Genomic DNA, 18,446 nt, shown 5'->3' on the forward strand with positions numbered 1-18,446 from the left:
TTTCTCCTCCTGAAATATTCAGATAATCACTTTTAAAGTCTTTTCTCACAGTTTGGAATTTTAGAGAATGTTATATAAGCATAAAACTTTCAGAACAAGTCCTTATTCAGCGGGGTGCCTGGGTGGCTCAGTCTGTTAAGCGTCTGACTCGATTTCTGCTCAGGTCATGATCTCATGATTCCTGAGTTCGAGACGTGCATTAAACTCTGTGCTGACAATGTGGAGCCTGCTTGGGATTCTCTCTCTCCCTCTCTCTGCCCCTCCTCTGCTCGCTGTCTCACTCTCTCTGTCTCTCAAAATAAATAAATAAACTTAAAAAAAAATAAAAAGAACAAGTCCTTATTCTGACTTTTCTTTACCATGCCATAAGTATTGAAGTCTTACCAGACTCGGTAAGGTTCGTAATAAATTTTAAAACTTCTTTTTTTCTCCCCTATGACAAGAGATAGAATTTTCTTTTTGTGCCACTTTCTATGTGTATTTGTGAAAAAATTCTTGGGTAACTTCATTACCCCATCTGTATTTTCTAAGGTAGGATTTGAATCTAACTTATGTATACTAGTTGATGTTTGCTTCTTGATTCTGTGATTAGAAACTTCTAACTCATTATTCGATATTTTCAGTTAAAAGTTGCAAAGGTCGCTGTTTTGAGAGAACATTTGGAAACTGCCGCTGTGATGTTGCTTGTGTTGACCTTGGAAACTGCTGTCTGGATTACCAGGAGACGTGTATAGAACCAGGTAAATAAAAATACGCAGGGGAAAAGATGATGTCATGGGCACTAGTCAAAGATCAAAAAAAAAAAAAGTTCTGCATTTTTTAGAAATGTGATTTATTGAACCCACTTGAGGCTTTTTTAAAAAAATTGGCCTTTGCATTTCCTTAGAGAAGAAATTTCATGTATTTTGCCTTTGTTAAACACTTTATGGATAGCAAAACTGTGCTTGTGTTTAACGTATGCCGAGAGCCTGCGTAATCGAATTTGCACTTACACTTCAAAAAGTCTTCTTGAAACATACGAGTACTTTCAGTGTGGGCTCGCTAAAGCAAGAGTTCTGAGACATCCACTTCTTTTTACTGAAGTGTAGCTGACACAGAATGTCACATTCGTTCCAGGTGTACTTAGAAACCTGCTTAACACTTTGAAATAAAACCGTCAGAACGTGTATATTTTCTGTTCCATTCGGGTTTGTCTACATAGGACATGTTTCCTATTTAAATGGGAGTAGGCCAGTTTCAGATTAAATGTTGAGAACCCTGAAAATGGCTGGTGGAGAAAGCCAAGATCTGTATGTGAATTGTATAATAACCATGTTCGCCCATGTTTTCAAATGATGAAATTCTGTTTTCTTTAGTGAAACAATAACAGCTGTTGCTTGCATGCTTTCTGTCTGTTAGTTCAGGTCGACCCCTGTGGTGGCAGATTCTGTGAGTAACTGAGTTATGAAATAGTTCGTTGTCCCTCCTGGATCGTGCTCCAGAAGAGAACAGTTCTGTGTCTACTTCGGATGTGTTAAATTGGGACCATAACACGTCTTTTGTTGTTATTTGTTTCTAGAACACATATGGACTTGCAGCAAGTTCAGGTGTGGTGAGAAAAGATTGCCCAGAAGCCTTTGCTCCTGTTCGGATGACTGCAGGGACAAGGGTGACTGCTGTGTCAACTATAGCTCTGTGTGCCGAGGTCAGGTTCCCATGCACCCATCGGGCTCTGCAGCAGCCCGACATCCTTCTAGGTGTTAGCTGGGTTTTGCACAGGTGTCATTTTTTACATTAGGAGTCATATTTGTTGACCAACTGTCTTAGCTGAAAAAATACTTAAAAAACATCTTATTAGAGTAAAATTCAAATAAAGTATGTAATGAATCTCGTACTCATCAGTCGTTTAAGAATCACTATTTACACATGGCAAATCTTGTTCTGTCTATAGTAGTCACTCTCCTGCTGCCACCCCCTCATGTTATTTTGATATTAGCTACATTTTTTAATTTTTTTTTTATTTTTAAAATTTTTTTAATGTTTATTTATTTTTGAGACAGAGACAGACAGAGCATGAATGGGGGAAGGTCAGAGAGAGAGGGAGACACAGAATCGAAACAGGCTCCAGGCTCTGAGTTGTCAGCACAGAGCCTGATGCGGGGCTCGAACCCACAGACCGCGAGATCGTGACCTGACCTGAAGTCGGACGCTCAACCGACTGAGCCACCCAGGCTCCCCGATATTAGCTACGCTTTTAATGCTGCTTTGTGGAAAGATCACTTTTTGTAGTCCTGGCTATCTTTACATTCCAGGTTCCCTCGTAATGTAAATGAGGGCAATGTATGCCATGTGTTGAAAGAGTAGATGTGAAATTACTGCCCGAGGTTATATAGGGTATTATGTAAACTGATGCTATTGTGAGGTTTCATCCAGTTACTGGGTTCTTTGAAACTGATAAGAGGAACTAAGACATCAAGGATTTAATACTAGAAGATGTTAGTGGATAAAAGGAGGGTTGTAAATGTTGGCTGAAAATATGAACAACTTGAAAATGGAAAAGATGCCTTTAAGTTCTCACAAATACAGTCACATGTTTGAGTCTTGCATTTAGTTTTCGGTTCATTGTTTTTCTTCCTGATATCAACTGGCGGTTATTTTGAAACATAATAACTTACTGTATTTATTGTATTTCCCTAGAACCATGACCCATATTACGTATATATGTGTTAACATGTTTTGTTTTTGGAATCTGTCCTAAGATGTCTCACAGCATCACAGTTATTGTCACTATTCAATATGTTCACTTTGTTTTATTTCTTGAAAATATTTTAGGAGAGAAGAGTTGGGTAGAAGAAACATGTGAAAACATTAATGAGCCAAAGTGTCCAGCAGGGTAAGATGATATTCTGAGATACTATTTTGTTAAGGTACTATTTTTTTTTCTCTTTCCAAATTGAAAAGATAAAAGTAATAGTCATTGGTTCATTAAATGTTATTTTTAGTCAGGCCCTGTGGTGGGCACTTGTGGCATACGGTTGATTATGGAATGTTCCCCACTCTGGAAGCTAATGGGAAAAAGAGAGGCCACGACTATTTAGTCTTTAGTATTCATGAGGGTCGCTGGAAGTGTGTTGTCTTTCTCCTTAAGAAGAAGGGCCCTTTACTTAGTTTTGAGAATCAAACCTGTAGCAAGTTACTTTACAGCTTCCTTTTTATTTTTTATATTTTGGTTCACTTATAAATTCGGGGGATAAGCAACATGTCTGTGAGAGAATGTTGCATAAGTTTTATAATTCATCTTTGTTCTTTTTGTCCTTAAAGTATTTTGCCCAGTACCTTATGTATACTAGGCCATCAAAAAATCTTGTGTGGAATTCAAAGGGGGAGATTTTGTGAAGATGTAACGTAAATTTTCTTTGCTCCACTTGAGATCTACTATTTCATATAATTTGACTTATTCATCTTCAGAAACATATTTTTACCTTTTTAAAGTAATGAGTTTTTCCCAAACTATTCAACATTTTAAAGCTGTACGTTAGCTTATTTTGTTTGTGTATATAATTTAGTTTTGCTTTATAAGATGGGCGTTTTTTTTTTCTTTTGGATGAAACAGTACTTTTTTTTTGTTTTGTTTAAAAGAACAGTAATAGCAGCAGCAAAAACTAAACCCAAATTAAAAAATTCCAACAGAAGAGACTTTTTTCAAAGGGTGCGCTCCTGTGCCTTGAGCTGTCTTTTAAGTTCAAGATATCTTGGAAAATTTAGACTTAGTGAATTTTTAATCTTTCTTTTCCTTCTACATATTGATCATTACTTTTCAGTTGTAATGTTGATCCTTGTAGTGGATATGTAACTCTTCCTTTCTTTACAATAAGATCATAAGTTAGAACATGTGTTATTCTACTGGAAGTTATACCAGTTTATTTATCTGATGGCACAATAAACTGTTTATGTTTTATGTTGATTGAATACAAATAATTTTATACAGTGATGGACCATTGAGACTCTAGGCATTGGTTCTGGAATCTTCCAACTGAGCTATGATGCAAATACTAGTTAGTGGAAATCACATACCAATATATATATTTTTTTCTTCTTCCTTTTGTGTTTGCATGTGAGAGTAAGCTGAAGAGGAGGTAGAATTGAAAAAGGCAAGAAGAGTTTAGCATTTGCTCTCAAATTTTAAATTACTGAGTAAGCTTTAAGTGGAAAGTTTTTTTTACAGTTATCCTGCAGTGTTCAACTCCCTACAGTCTCCCAATTATCATTAGAAGTTCAAAATTTCTGAACCATGCCCATTTTGGTTTGGCCATGTAACAGTTTTCCATAGTTATTCACTTTGACTGAGCACATCATTGTACGTGTTTTTTTTTTTTTTTTTTTTTTGCCTCCTTTGGATTAGTGCACCACATACATCGTGTGTGTGTGTGTGTGTGTGTGTGTGTGTGTGTGCACATGCATGCACACGCATATGCCCTCATTGTTCATTTCTAGCTTTGGATCATTTGTTGTTTATTTAAATGTAGTAAATACATCTCAAACTTCTCAACTAAATAGTAACATCTTTCAAATACAGTAAACTTAAAAACCAAATGTTATGGGGGCGCCTGGGTGGCTCAGTCGGTTGAGCGTCTGACTTCGGCTCAGGTCGTGATTTCGCTGTCTGTGAGTTTGAGCCCTGCATCGGGCTCTGTGCTGACAGCTCAGAGCCTGCAGCCTGTTTCAGATTCTGTGTCTCCCTCTCTCTCTGACCCTCCCCTGTTCATGCTCTGTCTCTCTCTGTCTCAAAAAAAAAAAAAAAAAAAGGAATAAACGTTAGAAAAAAAATTTAAAAAACCACAAATATTATGTATAATTTTTGTGATATGGGGTACCATCTATTAGATTCATGTAGACAATATCCAAAGGTGGTTGTTCAGGAAAAATCTTAATGGAAATAAAAACATAATTTAGAAAATGCTGTTGCTAACATTTATTCTCCTGGAGATTGGGAAAATATTATTACATTTTAGTAGCATTTGGTCCAGCTTTTGGAATAGCAGGAACCATGAATGATGTTCTCCATATGGTGGCTCAAAATGGTATAAATGCTTGAAAATACTATTAGACGATATATGTATATGTATATGTATATGTATATATATATATATATATATATATATATGTGTGTGTGTGTGTGTGTGTATGTGTGTGTGTTTGTGTGTGTGTGTGTGTATGACATATATATATAGTGAAATATAAAAGCATATATATGAATATAAATGTAATATCTCCTTTATAAGAATGCTTGTTGAACTTGTTAATTTACTTTAGATTACATACTGACCTCAGTGAAAAATTTTCATTTTTCATTTTTCCCTGTGCCAGGGAAAAATCTTCATTGGATGTGTATCCTCCTTCTGCTTCTTTAAACATTGTTTTTCTTCTTTCTCATTACCCAGGTTTGAAGCACCTCCTACCCTCTTATTTTCTTTGGATGGCTTCAGGGCAGAATATTTACACACTTGGGGTGGCCTTCTTCCTGTTATTAGCAGACTAAGTAAGTAACTTTGGAGTTCACTGTTGAGGTGTCACAGTTTCAGTGCGATAGACTAGGGAGGCAGTCTTTTTTTGGAAAAATACTGGCAGAATGTGTTTTACCAAACCTCTCTATGGCAAAGTAGTTGAACCTGATGATAAGGAACTAGTCTTCAATATTGTAATTACTTTGAAGCTGCCTTTTAAATACTTCTAAGATAATAGTTATACACACACACACACACACACACACGTGCGTACAGCATGTGTATATATACAGTTATATATAAATATATACACACGCATATAAATCTGTATGTATTAGAATTTTGGATTCTTTTTGTGGAAAAATCATTTAATAATTATTACATCTTAAAATAGAATTTCAAAAACTGAAGGTATTTCTGATACGCTTCTAGTACTGTAGACGTTGAGTATTTGCTAGTTATCCTATAGTACCATGTAGCATCGTTCCAATTTCTTTGCTTCACTCGAGGCCTTAACTGGATGACTATTCTGTAATCAGAATTGATTACAATTGATGCAATAGTAGAATAGTTTGCAATTATTGATGCAATAGTAGAATAGTCTTCTCTTAATATTAATGCCAGAGTTTTAAATCACATTAACCCCCAGTTATATGGGTATTACTTGTATCATCATTGTTACTGAAAAAGAAAAAAACATAGTTTATGGGTATAAAAATTAGAGAACTTTGCTCATTATCAGTGATCAATAATTAAGTAGTTCCAGTGGGACGCTAAACTGAAATGGAAGTAAATACAACTATGTTGGGAGTTCTGAATTGTAAAATATTATTTATTAGGCTTGAGTGTATGAGATTAGTATAAACATTAAAATCACTCTCAGTAAATACATGTGCACATTTATTATACTTCTTTTATGACAAACCAAAATAATTTGGGAGTATCTTTTTAAAATTTCAGTTTTTCTAAATGTTTATTTATTTTGAGAGAGAGAGAGAGAGAGAGGGAGAGAGAGAAAGGAGAGTGTGAGCAGGGGAGGGGCAGAGAGAGAGGGAGACACAGAATCTGAAGCAGGCTCCAGGCTCTGAGCTGTCAGCACAGAGCCCGATGTGGGGCTCGAACTCATGGACTGCGAGATCATGACCTGAGCCAAAGTGGGATGCTTAACTGACTGAGCCACCCAGGTGCCCAAAATTTCAGTTTTTAATTTCTACCTAAAAGAAAATCGTTTTTGTAAATAATTATTTGACTTGGAAAAAAAAAAGTCTTTAGCAAAAAGCATGCAGGAGCAGGGAAGGCTTTATTCTTACCTGTTAGGCCCATGATGGGCTTTGAAGCTTGAATCTGGCCCTTTGTTGCCATGAAAAGGAAAGTTTGTTTCAACGGCACCAAACACTGCATCCTGAGTTCAGAATTAAATAGCTGTAGCTACCTGTATGTGACGTTTAAAAGAAATCAGTACACCATTTGCCTAAGCCCCAGCTTTGGATAATTGAGGAACATACTCTGTAATTCTGCACTGTTTGGAAGGCATTGAGATAGACACATGCCAACCTGAGGGGCATTTTTTGGCAATGACTTATTGAGATGCTAGAATCATTAGGTTTATGTATTTTTTTTTTCAACGTTTTTATTTATTTTTGGAACAGAGAGAGACAGAGCATGAATGGGGGAGGGGCAGAGAGAGAGGGAGACGCAGAATCAGAAACAGGCTCCAGGCTCCGAGCCATCAGCCCAGAGCCTGATGCGGGGCTCGAACTCACGGACCGTGAGATCGTGACCTGGCTGAAGTCGGACGCTTAACCGACTGCGCCACCCAGGTGCCCCTTTTTTTTTTAATAGTAGAGGCGGGAGAAAAGGAGCGTGACACCAGGGCTAAATCTGGAACAGTCTGACTTCTGTGCCTTTCTCTAACTCGAAGCCAGAAGATGCCTTTTTGTCTTTAGAGCAGTGTTGAGTGTGTCCAGAGTGAGCTGATTCTGGATTTTCAGACTGAGACACTGCCACCCCAGCTACTGCTTCACCGTTGTTTTAATTTTGCAGATTTTGCTACTCGTGCAGTTTGTTTTTTCTCTCCTTTATTTTCTAATCAGTGATTCATCACTTACATATGACGCCCAGTGCTCATGCCAGCAAGTGCCCTCCCTTCATGTCCATCACCCATTTAGCCCATCCCTTCACCCAACACCCCTCCAACAACCCTCAGTTTGTTCTCTGTATTTAAGAGTTTCTTATGGTTTGCCTCCCTCTCTGTTTTTATTTTATTTTTCCTTCTCTTCCCCTGTGGGCATCTGTTGAGTTTCTCAAATTCCACATATGAGTGAAATCATAGGATGCAGTTTGCTTTTTTTAAATTATCTCTTGTAATTTAGGTATGTGACCACCAAATAATATCAGACAAAGATCTAGTAGGCATCATTATTACAAATGGTCTACCCGGAACTTAATGTTTTTGATAAGTATGGGATAATTATTTCATAGACTTAATTATTTTGTTTAATATTTATCTGAGGAAAACTAACTTGAACACTGAATTTGAATCTGCAGTGTTGCTTTATAATTAACCCTAAATTTTCATATGGTTATAAATCCCTCCTGGGTTGGTTTTTTTTAGTACTATTTAGACTTACTTCGTACCAAAGCTAGATGAATTAAACAGATTATTGATTGCATTTAACAACAATCTTTGATTTTTTTCCCTTATAGAAAACTGTGGAACATATACCAGAAACATGAGACCAGTATATCCAACAAAAACTTTTCCCAATCACTACAGCATTGTCACCGTAAGCTCCACATTTCAGTTTTTATATGTTCACAGAAGTGAGATGTAAATGTTACATTTTTCGAGGGAATAATTAGACATCATATCAGAAAAGAATAACTTTTTTCCAAAATGTAGTTAAGCAAGGAAACCTAGGTTTTGGTCTTTGCCTCTGCCACCAACTAGGTGTAGTTCGGGGAGGATCCCTTTCATTCTGGTCTCAATTTTTCCATCTTGAAAAGAGGTGACTGAAGACTCTAAGAACTGAGTTCTTGGTTTCCTTTCAGCTTTAAGGTTCTCCAATTTTTGTGTCTTGTTTCTTCTTATGGTTTTGTAGCTTGCTTTGTTGGTACAAATCTGTCCTACACTCATGGATTCTCAACCTGTTCCAGTCATCTTGATGTATGAATTTAAGCAAGCCACTTTGCCTGACTCTAGATAGGATTACAGCCCTGTTTTTGTTTCAAAGTTTGCCAATTTAATTGGAGTCCAAGAGAAAAGTCAAATTCATTAGGTGTTAGGGTTCAAGCCAGAAAATGAATTCTTTAGCTTGTATTAATGCAAGCTCTTCTCAGACTGAACCAAAACATAGTTTGTTCTACAGAAATTCCTTACTCGGCAATGCAATGGGAAAATAGGGCACTTTTTTAGAAATTGAGGAAGCTGCCTATTAATATAGGCCCTTATCCATAGCATTCCTACTTACTTTCTCCTGTTAAATAAAGTACAAATACTATATAAAATCTTGAGTGGTTGGTTGTATTTTAAAAATCCCAAAGTTTTGTTCTTCCCTCCTTAACTCTGCCGAGTTCCCTGTAGCTTCAGTTACATGTTTCTCTTTGATGATTTTGTTTTGTGATTTTATTTAACATGAAAACAAAAAATACCTCACAACTTGCATAAAACCTGTTTTTATATTTTTTAGGGACTTTATCCAGAATCCCATGGCATAATTGACAATAAAATATATGATCCCAAGATGAATGCTTACTTTGCACTTAAAAGTAAAGAGAAATTTAATCCTGAGTGGTACAAAGGAGAACCAGTGAGTTGTTTGTTTGTTTTGGCTACTAAGATTTTTTTTTTTTTTTTTAATTCTCTTCTATTTCAATCAGAGTAAACTCCCAGATTCTCTGGAGCTTTTAATAACCTACTTCATTTATTGTGTCGTGGCCATCCTTTTGTAAATGGAGACAGATGCTGATCATCCTGAACACAGCTTGTATCATTGCGTAATGAGAGTAGTTTATTTCATAACTGGGTTTGGGTAATTCTGAACCATTTTTCTTTTCTGCTTCATTCCACCTTCTATACACTAGGAGTGTATAGAAGTCGTCGGGGCAATCTTTTGATCCACATAACACTAATGGTTTCTGAAGGAGGTAAACTTTGACTTCATTTGCATTGGCTAACACAAAGATTCTTTCTGGCCATGATTTAGATGTGTTTCTTTGTATTTTTCCGAAATTTCCACAAAAATCCCATGGGGTCTTTTTAGATAGTCTTGATATTCTTCTTAGAAGGAAAAAGAGCATGATGGGTAATTTACAGGGTATAAATTCAAATTTTAGTGCTGACACTTAAAGCTATGTGACTTTGGGCAAATTATTCTTTCTCTGCCTCCATTTTCTCATGTTTATACTGTAGATAATACTGTTACCCTTACGGGGTTATTGTGAGGATTATCTAAATTAATAATTGGGATGCTTAGGGGGATGCTATTTAGAACTGAAATTGGCAATAAGTGCTTAATAAATGTTAGTTACATAACAAAAATGTCAGCAAATTAAGCACATGTATATTTGGGGATTTTTTCTTCTTTCCAGGGGAAACCCCATTAAGTAGGGGTGTGGCTCTGAAAGTTGCAGAGATTTCTGAAAACGGACTGTCTATATTTTTTAGGTTAATTTAAGTTCTAATTATTTCATTTTGCTGCTGTTCAGAGTCATATTAAGTGATTATTTTATAGTCTCGCTGCTGGAGCTCATTAACCTCAAACATAGTCTAGCACTTGAGAGAAACACACTGGTGTTACATGAGTGTATACTTTGCTAAGAAGTGAACAGTTGTGTAATTTTCTGACTTGCCTTCATTCTCTTCCCCAGATTTGGATCACTGCTAAATATCAAGGCCTGAAAAGTGGTACATTTTTCTGGCCAGGATCAGACGTGGAAATTAGTGGAATTTTCCCAGACATCTATAAAATATATAATAGGTAGGTATAGATGCACTTTTTCAGAATTGCTCATTTATTTATTTTTTAATCTCAGCTTCTCCTTTTTATCAAGTTCTAAGTTCTAGCATTTGCATAGTGCGTTAGCTGAAAAATGAGAATGGCCAGAATAAGAACTCTATCTCAGATAGCTTTTAGGTGGAGGGTAGGTGAGTTTTGAAGGGATGGATGGACAGTGAAACTAGACAAAGTTTTTTCTGGAGGTTTTCTAGAAAGTGCTGGTTACGTGTTACAGTTTGCATTCAGATCTTTGGGCAGGAATAAAAAATGAAGTCATAGTGACTGACTCCAACTTTTTAAGAGTCACGAGCAAATGAGTTCTCCATCAGGTACCTTTTGTGAAATGTATGGTGGACACATGGGTTATTCATGTGGTAGCAATTGCTATTCTCAGATACAGGCATAATATCATCAGGTAGAAGTCAGAAGCACATTTTTAAACCTATTTGCAGCTTTCATTGGGATGCTTATGGGGACACCATTTAGAACTGTAATTGGCAATAAATGCTTAATAAATATTAGTTACATAACAAAAATGTCAGCAAATTAAACACTTGCCTTCATTCTCTTCCCCAGATCGAAGCTTCCCCAATGTGAACCTTAACTTTTGGTCCTTTATTGGGAAAACAAGTTAGAGTTTTCAAATAAAACTTTTACATTGTTTCAAACACAATTAATGCATGTAATTGCTTTAGTCTTGCAGTGTGCTTGTCAATAAGAAACACACTGATATTTTAAACTCAAACAGTGTCACAGACTATTTAATTTTGTTTATCCTTAATTTTAGTTCAGTACCATTTGAAGAAAGGATTTTAGCTGTTCTTAAGTGGTTGCAGCTTCCTAAAGATGAAAGGTATGTAGATGACTAATTTGTATGGTAACTACTCCTTTGTTTTATAGATATCACAGAATATTTAAAAATAGGCAGCAAGAAAACTTTGCAGTTGGCTCTGGCATTTTATATCCAAATAAACTCTTTAGGGAGCTCTTATGGCTACCATTTTGAAGAACTCCAAATCCGCAAATTATTTCTCAGAAAGATTAGAAATGTTACCCCAGTGTTGTAGACTTTTTAATCACTCTCAATTGTTAAGTTATTCTTTCCATTCTGTTTTACAATGTGTTTATAAAATATTACATTTTGATGCTGTTTGATTTAGACCACACTTTTACACTCTGTATTTAGAAGAACCAGATTCTTCAGGTCATTCATATGGACCAGTCAGCAGTGAGGTAAGTACCTTTTTATCAGTGATTACTTCATGAAACCTGGTGTCATGTAACTAAACCTGCTTTGAAGCAGGTTTCTAGACCATTCTAGCAAGATTCCATGATTCTGGGAAGAGTAGTAAGCACAATTTTAACTAAACCAAAGGATGCACTCTAGTAAAAATAACAGTAGTCTTGTCTATACTTTCCACAGTGCTCAGTTGAACTGATGGTAAATTAAATTCCATATTCTCATTTCCAAAGCCTTTATCCACTGCATTTATCCCTACATTGGCTTAAAAACTAAGGGTCTTTGGAAGTTTTGTAAATGGGTAAGACTCCAATTTTCTTTTTTTTTTTTTTTTTCTTTCTTTTTTTTTTTTAAATCTTGACTTATTTTATTCTGTGTTTGATAAACAAGAGTGTGGATAGCAAAGGTTCAGGTAGCCAGGGTTCTGGCCTGTCCATAGACTGGTTTCTTTTTTTTCTTTTTTTTTTTAGTTCTTGTTTTGATGTTTATTTGTTTATTATTTTTTTTTTTTGAGAGAGAGAGGCAGAGTACGAACAAGGGAGGGGGGCAGAGAGAGGGAGACACTGAATCCGAAGCAGGCTCCATGCTCTGAGCCGTCAGCACAGAGCCCAACGTGGGGCTTGAACTCACGAACTGTGAGATCATGACCTGAGCCGAAGTTGGACGCTTAACTGACTGAGCCACCCAGGCACCCCTAAGTTTTGTTTTTTTTCTTCTTAATTCAAGTTAGTTAACATACAGTGTAGTCTTGGCTTCAGAGGTAGAACCCAATGATTCCTCTCTTACATATGGCATCCAGTGCTCAATTTTCTATGTAAATAGAGGAGAATTGGTCAAATAACACAAGAAGCCTACTATGATCTCTCCACCTTAGGAGATCTAGCTCTGGCCTCTGAGATCATGCTTACAACAGAGCTTGGGCATTAAAAAATAGGAGATTTTGTCAACACTACAGAAAATTTCAAATAACCATGGTTTTATTGAACAGTTACTAGGAAGTTAGAGATGGGGAAATGGCTCATGTACTAAGGCTGTCAACATGAGATCTTACTTGACCTGACGTCCTTTTAGGAACTTAGCCAACCCCTGGCTAGGTTTGTAATCGGTATAGTGCTTTGAAAGATCAAATACTGCTTTCAGTTTTTGTGCGGCCGTAGAATTTTTATATCTTGGAGCAGAGGAAGCATTGGAACAGAAAACGATTTGAGCTTCTTTCCTTGTACTTCTAAGCTGACTTCCCTTATGCCGTATATTTTATCTGTGACCCAAGATCTGAAAAGAAACAGGGAGTAAGGATCTAGGAATATTGGTGGTCATGGTGAAAGGAAGAAGAGGTATAGCCAGGGTCCCTAATCTCAGAATCCTTGTTATCTTTTCCCCCATGTGACTGTAAGAGATAAAAGACTAGGAATAGCTAGAATTTCACCCTAGTCTGCGTAGTTTGTGAGCCTCAAAGTCTCTTTAGCACAGAGTCCAGACCAGAGCCTATCCTAACATGTCTATTAGCTCCTAACATCTCCAGCAGCTCTAATGTAGTTAGTAATTCCCTGTGCCCTTGCTTTGCTCTTTAGAGGTGGGGTAAGGAAGACACATGGTCAATAAGGTGACTGGGTCATAATTGGTGACAGGGAAAAGTTTTGTGTCAGTGTTATCTTGGTTTGACAATTGACCAGATGCTAGTGTAATTTTTATTCTTTCACTGAATTCACTGACACAACTCATGTCTAGGTCAGTCTGGCTACAAGGAAGTCTGAGGATCATTTTGTAATTGTTTGGTTATCAGCTCATATAAATTATGAAATCGGTGCTGCCTTTTCTAATTTCACTGAAGATTTTCCAAAGGACTATTTTTGTGATTCATCTTCATTCAAGATTGAGCCCCTTGCTTTTTGTATCATAGTCACCAGCTTGTAAATTCTGTTAAATTCTAATATTACTGGCACATCAAAACCCACTTGATTTTAATACTTAAAAACTCCAACTTGCATTACTTGGGTGGCTTTGAATGAAAGACCATATTGAAGGAGGTTGTTTCATTATTACAGTGGAATAAATTGACTATAGAGATAAGACTGATTTGATACATTACAGAAAGCACATGTAGAGCTGCAAAGAATTTTCCTGGTTTTGCAAGGAGAGCCGAAAAGAGAAATGTCAAAAGCAAGTTACTAAAACTATTTGCTAGTCTGTCCTCGTGATAGATGTGTGCAAAATACATGCAGTTTGCAAGGAAATAATGGGTTCCTAGGAGTTCTAATTTAAAACATTTTTGTCGGGGCGCCTGGGTGGCGCAGTCGGTTAAGCGTCTGACTTCAGCCAGGTCACAATCTCGCAGTCCATGAGTTCGAGCCCCGTGTCGGGCTCTGGGCTGATGGCTCAGAGCCTGGAGCCTGTTTCTGATTCTGTGTCTCCCTCTCTCTCTGCCCCTCCCCCGTTCATGCTCTGTCTCTCTCTGTCCCAAAAATAAATAAACGTTGAAAAAAAAAATTTAAAACATTTTTGTCAATGTTTATTTATTTTTGAGTGAGAGAGACACACACAGAGTGTGAGTGGGGATGGGCAGAGAGAGGGAGACACAGAATCAGAAGCAGGCTCCAAGCTCTGAGCTGTCAACACAGAGCCCGATATGGGGCTCGAACCTACGAACCGTGAGATCATGACCTGAGCCAAAGTTGGAGGCTTAACTGACTGAGCCACCTAGGCACACCCTAGGAGTTCTAGTTTTAAAAATCAAACATAATGAACTATAAAGCATTTCATGAATAATTTTAACATTTTTGGCAATTTAGACGATCAGGTCGGCTAGTGACATTTCCAGTACTTAGGATTGAGCATGTACGGGATTTGGGCCCTTCTTTTTATTAATGGGCATTGTCTTACCTGGCTTGTCTTAGCCTAATGCAAAGCATATGTAGTTCATCATCGTAGTTGCATCCACTGAACTTTTCCTTTATGAACAGAGATAGCTTTACATAGAAATAGCTGTTAATATGGAATCCATCACATGAAATTGCTTCCTTTTCTTAGGTCATCAGAGCTTTGCAGAGGGTTGACAACATGGTTGGCATGCTGATGGATGGTCTAAAGGAGCTGAACTTGCATCAGTGCCTGAACCTCATCCTTGTTTCAGATCATGGTAACCTGAATTTTCATCATTTACCCTTCAGGTTAAATGGTGCCCCAAAAAAGGGTTCCTTGACTGGTTATTGTTTCATTATTTATTTTGATTGTTACAGTTAATTCTTTGTTGTTGTTTTTTTAATGTAGTTTGTTGTGGAAAATGTTTAGGAAAAAATTGTATAAAATATAAAGTACAAGTAAAGCACAGAATTCACAGCTATCAATGATAATGCACCCATTTCCTGATTTGAGGAAGGTTTGTACCAGGAATTTTGAAAAGTTAAAAAAAGTTTTTTAATGTTTAATTTTGGTAAATGTAGTGTAATAATTTTAGATTTAATGAATACATTATTATGTATGTCTTCTATTTAGCATAAAAATCTGATTTTAGAAGCAGTATGTATTAATTTTAGCACTATGTTAATTTCACTTTTTACTTATTTGGCCTTTAGAACATGTTTGTGTAACAGCCTTGAGAGTGCAGAAGCAATGAATGTACAAGAAAATAGAAAACACACCCTTTTCGTTTTTTTTTTTTCTTGTTGTTATTGTTTGTGTCAGAAATAATTGCTAAAAGCTATTTCTAGAAATAGCTGTAAGAAGTTTTGTTCCAAAGAAAATGCAGTTCTGGAATGAGACTGAGAATTTTATAATACCAGTTACTATTCTAGGTGATCTTATGAAAACAACTAAGCTTTGCTATTTGGTCTGAAGCTGTGATATTCCTCCTCACCTACCTAAATTAGAAGAAACAATAAAGTAATTGTGGATGAAGGGGAAAAGATTTTTTTTTAAGTGAAATGGTGGATACAGCTGAAGTTCTGTGTCTTACCTACTAGATGTTTAACTCACATGAGCACTGAGCACATATTTATTGAATTAAATTCTGGAAGTGAAGGAAATTCTCTTCCATGTGTGAAATTCTTTATTGAAGTTGTAACATGTTTGGGAATTTTTTCTCCTAGGCATGGAACAAGGCAGTTGCAAGAAATATGTGTATCTGAATAAATATTTGGGAGACGTTAAAAATATTAAAATTGTATATGGACCTGCCGCTCGCTTGAGACCCTCTGATGTCCCGGATAAGTACTTTTCATGTAAGTATATATGGACGCTAACTTTGAATGTGATTACATTCTGAATACATTCCTCTAAATTATTGTATCTCCACACTAAAGTGCATCAAGTTAATTTCCTTTGCATGATTAAATCTCCAATGCAGGTCTTCTGCACCCAAAGGGATTTTATTCAAGACATAGATCTAACCACTTATTTTTGTTTTTCGTTGCTAAGCATATTATGTGTGTGTGGTCAGTACATTTTTATGTCGTAGTGTGTGTTTTACTTGTATTGGGTTTGAGATTACTTGTACTAAAAATAAAAACAAAAACAAAAAACAAAACAAAACTTAAAAGAAAAGTTCATCTGCATTTATTCAAGTTTCATTAATGACATTCCATTAAAATAACTTAGAGCTGTTATAAAATAATATTCTGTCACAAGGAGGAATGCAGGAAATTCTGTAATTCTTATAATTCCATAAACAGCTGGTTTCTGTCCTCAGAAATGACTTTCTTTTACCATTCTAAAACACAGTGAGAATGTGTTTTGTAAACAGAGAAGAAGAAATTTCAATTCTGTGTTGACCACATGTGCAACCCAAATTGCCAAGGAAATTTTTTAAATGTTAATTCTTTTGCAAGTCAAGTGCATTTCCTAACTGTTTGCACCTCTGTTATAGCCTGCTTAAAAGTCATATACAATTGTTATAAAACCTGTTATAAAACCATATAGGCGGAGGCAGTGCCCAGAGATGTTTAGTATGGGATGACTGAGCTTTAACTTTCTCTCATTAGGCCTCTGTTTCCCAAATTAAGGCAAAAATATCTATATTTATTTATCAATATACATACATGAAATATATATACAAAACATTTATTGTATCTGAAATTTTTTTTCAAACTTTTATAAAGTATGGCTAGAAGAATCTTTGGAAATCTAGACATATATTGATTTGTAGCACAGAAGACACTAAGTAAATCTGTGTGGTCTTGCTATGCAAATTCAGTTACAAAACTATCTACTTGCTCTCTTTTCTACGTTCTCCAGTGTCCTTTTTATTTGGAAATTCTGGAGTTACCAAATATCAAAATATATAAAATAAAAAGTAACGGTTTCCTTAAATCTCCCTAATTCACACCTCATTTCCTCTCTCTAGAGATTAAACACTGTTAGGCTTGGAATGTCTTCCCAGATATCTGCTATGCGTATATAAAACACTATTTTTTTTTTAATTTTTACACTATGAAATCATACTAGATCTAGATGCATGGTCATATTTATGGATGGCCAGGTGAATGGACACACATATGGATGAACAGATGGATGGATAGATAGATACTCTTTAACTTGTCTCTTCATTTAACAGTACGACATGATTTCACAGGCATGGGGTGGTTCCTAAAGATCTGTCTCATTCCTACCAACCACTAATATATAATGGTTTAAATAAGCTGTTTGGAACCTGCTTTGAGTTTGAGTCTGACATTCAACATTTTTGTTTTATTTTTATTTCTAATTGTAGCATAACATCCATGATTAATTCTTATCTTTGTCCCCCTTCAGTTAATTATGAAGACCTTGCCAGGAATCTTTCCGTGAGTGTATTTATTTTTCCATTATTTACTTATTGTTAGTTTTAATATATATTTAGAAAAAAAGTTTAGTAACTGTTCTTGGGATTTTTTAGCATTAGAATTTTTGAGCTATGTGGGCCAACATTTAAATGCCCTATAGTTTTTAAAGATTTTTAAGGACACACCCCAATAAACCAGCATTGAAAGTTTTTAAGAATTCATTTATTGTCATCAATTAATTTTTATAACAGTAAAGAAATAATTGGAAAAAATAGAAGGGAAAAAGTCTATAGCTATCTCAGCATAGGTACTGTTGGCATTGTTATATATTTCCTGCCAATCCTTTTATCCCCATTTAAAAAATAAATTCTTGACTTGGTGATGAGTTATCTATAGTACTTTTTTTTACTTGATATGTTTTATTTATTTATTTATTGAAGTTTATTTATTTGTTTTGAGAGAGAGAGAGAGAGAGCACACAAGCAGTGGAGGAACAGAGAGAGGGAGAGAGAGAATCCCAAGCAGTCTCTGCACAGTGTGAATGGGGCTCCAGCTCACAAAACTGTGAGATCATGACCTGAGCCGAAACCAAGAGTCAGACACTTAACTGACTGAGCCACCCGGGGGCCCCGAAGTGTTTTAAATATTGAAGAAAATGATTACCATTGCAGTTATAAGAATGTTTGGAAATGGTATCATTGATAGTAACCCAAATATTAATGAATGGCATAGTCTAAGAATTTTAGTTGTTTTTTTTTTTTTTATGTAGCAATTATGATTTCCTGTAAAAAATACAAATATTGAATCGGGAATAGAGGGACTCCGTTATTTTTGCATCTGTGACTTACTGAGCAGACTGGTAAAATTTTTAACAGAAAAAAAATCTTACAGAATTAGAATACAGTCTCAAGAGAAGTTTACACCTAAGAAAATATCGAAATAAGAGTTTTTCTTTACCTTCTGTAATATC

At 35.9% G+C, this 18,446-nt stretch overlaps 1 protein-coding gene across 1 annotated transcript in view; it reads left to right on the forward strand.

The window, feature by feature from the left end:
• ENPP1 (ectonucleotide pyrophosphatase/phosphodiesterase 1) overlaps nucleotides 1–18,446 on the forward strand; it is a 73,831-nt gene that overhangs the window by 34,951 nt on the left and 20,434 nt on the right. The window contains exons 3-14 of the mRNA XM_023254376.2: nucleotides 624–740; nucleotides 1,559–1,684; nucleotides 2,812–2,872; nucleotides 5,421–5,518; nucleotides 8,190–8,269; nucleotides 9,173–9,292; nucleotides 10,353–10,462; nucleotides 11,268–11,333; nucleotides 11,641–11,713; nucleotides 14,748–14,856; nucleotides 15,806–15,937; nucleotides 17,466–17,497. Coding sequence (XP_023110144.2) covers nucleotides 624–740; nucleotides 1,559–1,684; nucleotides 2,812–2,872; nucleotides 5,421–5,518; nucleotides 8,190–8,269; nucleotides 9,173–9,292; nucleotides 10,353–10,462; nucleotides 11,268–11,333; nucleotides 11,641–11,713; nucleotides 14,748–14,856; nucleotides 15,806–15,937; nucleotides 17,466–17,497 — 1,124 coding nt within the window. The remainder of the gene's footprint in view (nucleotides 1–623; nucleotides 741–1,558; nucleotides 1,685–2,811; nucleotides 2,873–5,420; nucleotides 5,519–8,189; nucleotides 8,270–9,172; nucleotides 9,293–10,352; nucleotides 10,463–11,267; nucleotides 11,334–11,640; nucleotides 11,714–14,747; nucleotides 14,857–15,805; nucleotides 15,938–17,465; nucleotides 17,498–18,446) is intronic.

The sequence above is a fragment of the Felis catus genome, chromosome B2 (assembly GCF_018350175.1).
Source record: "Felis catus isolate Fca126 chromosome B2, F.catus_Fca126_mat1.0, whole genome shotgun sequence".
Classification (NCBI taxonomy): domain Eukaryota; kingdom Metazoa; phylum Chordata; class Mammalia; order Carnivora; family Felidae; genus Felis; species Felis catus.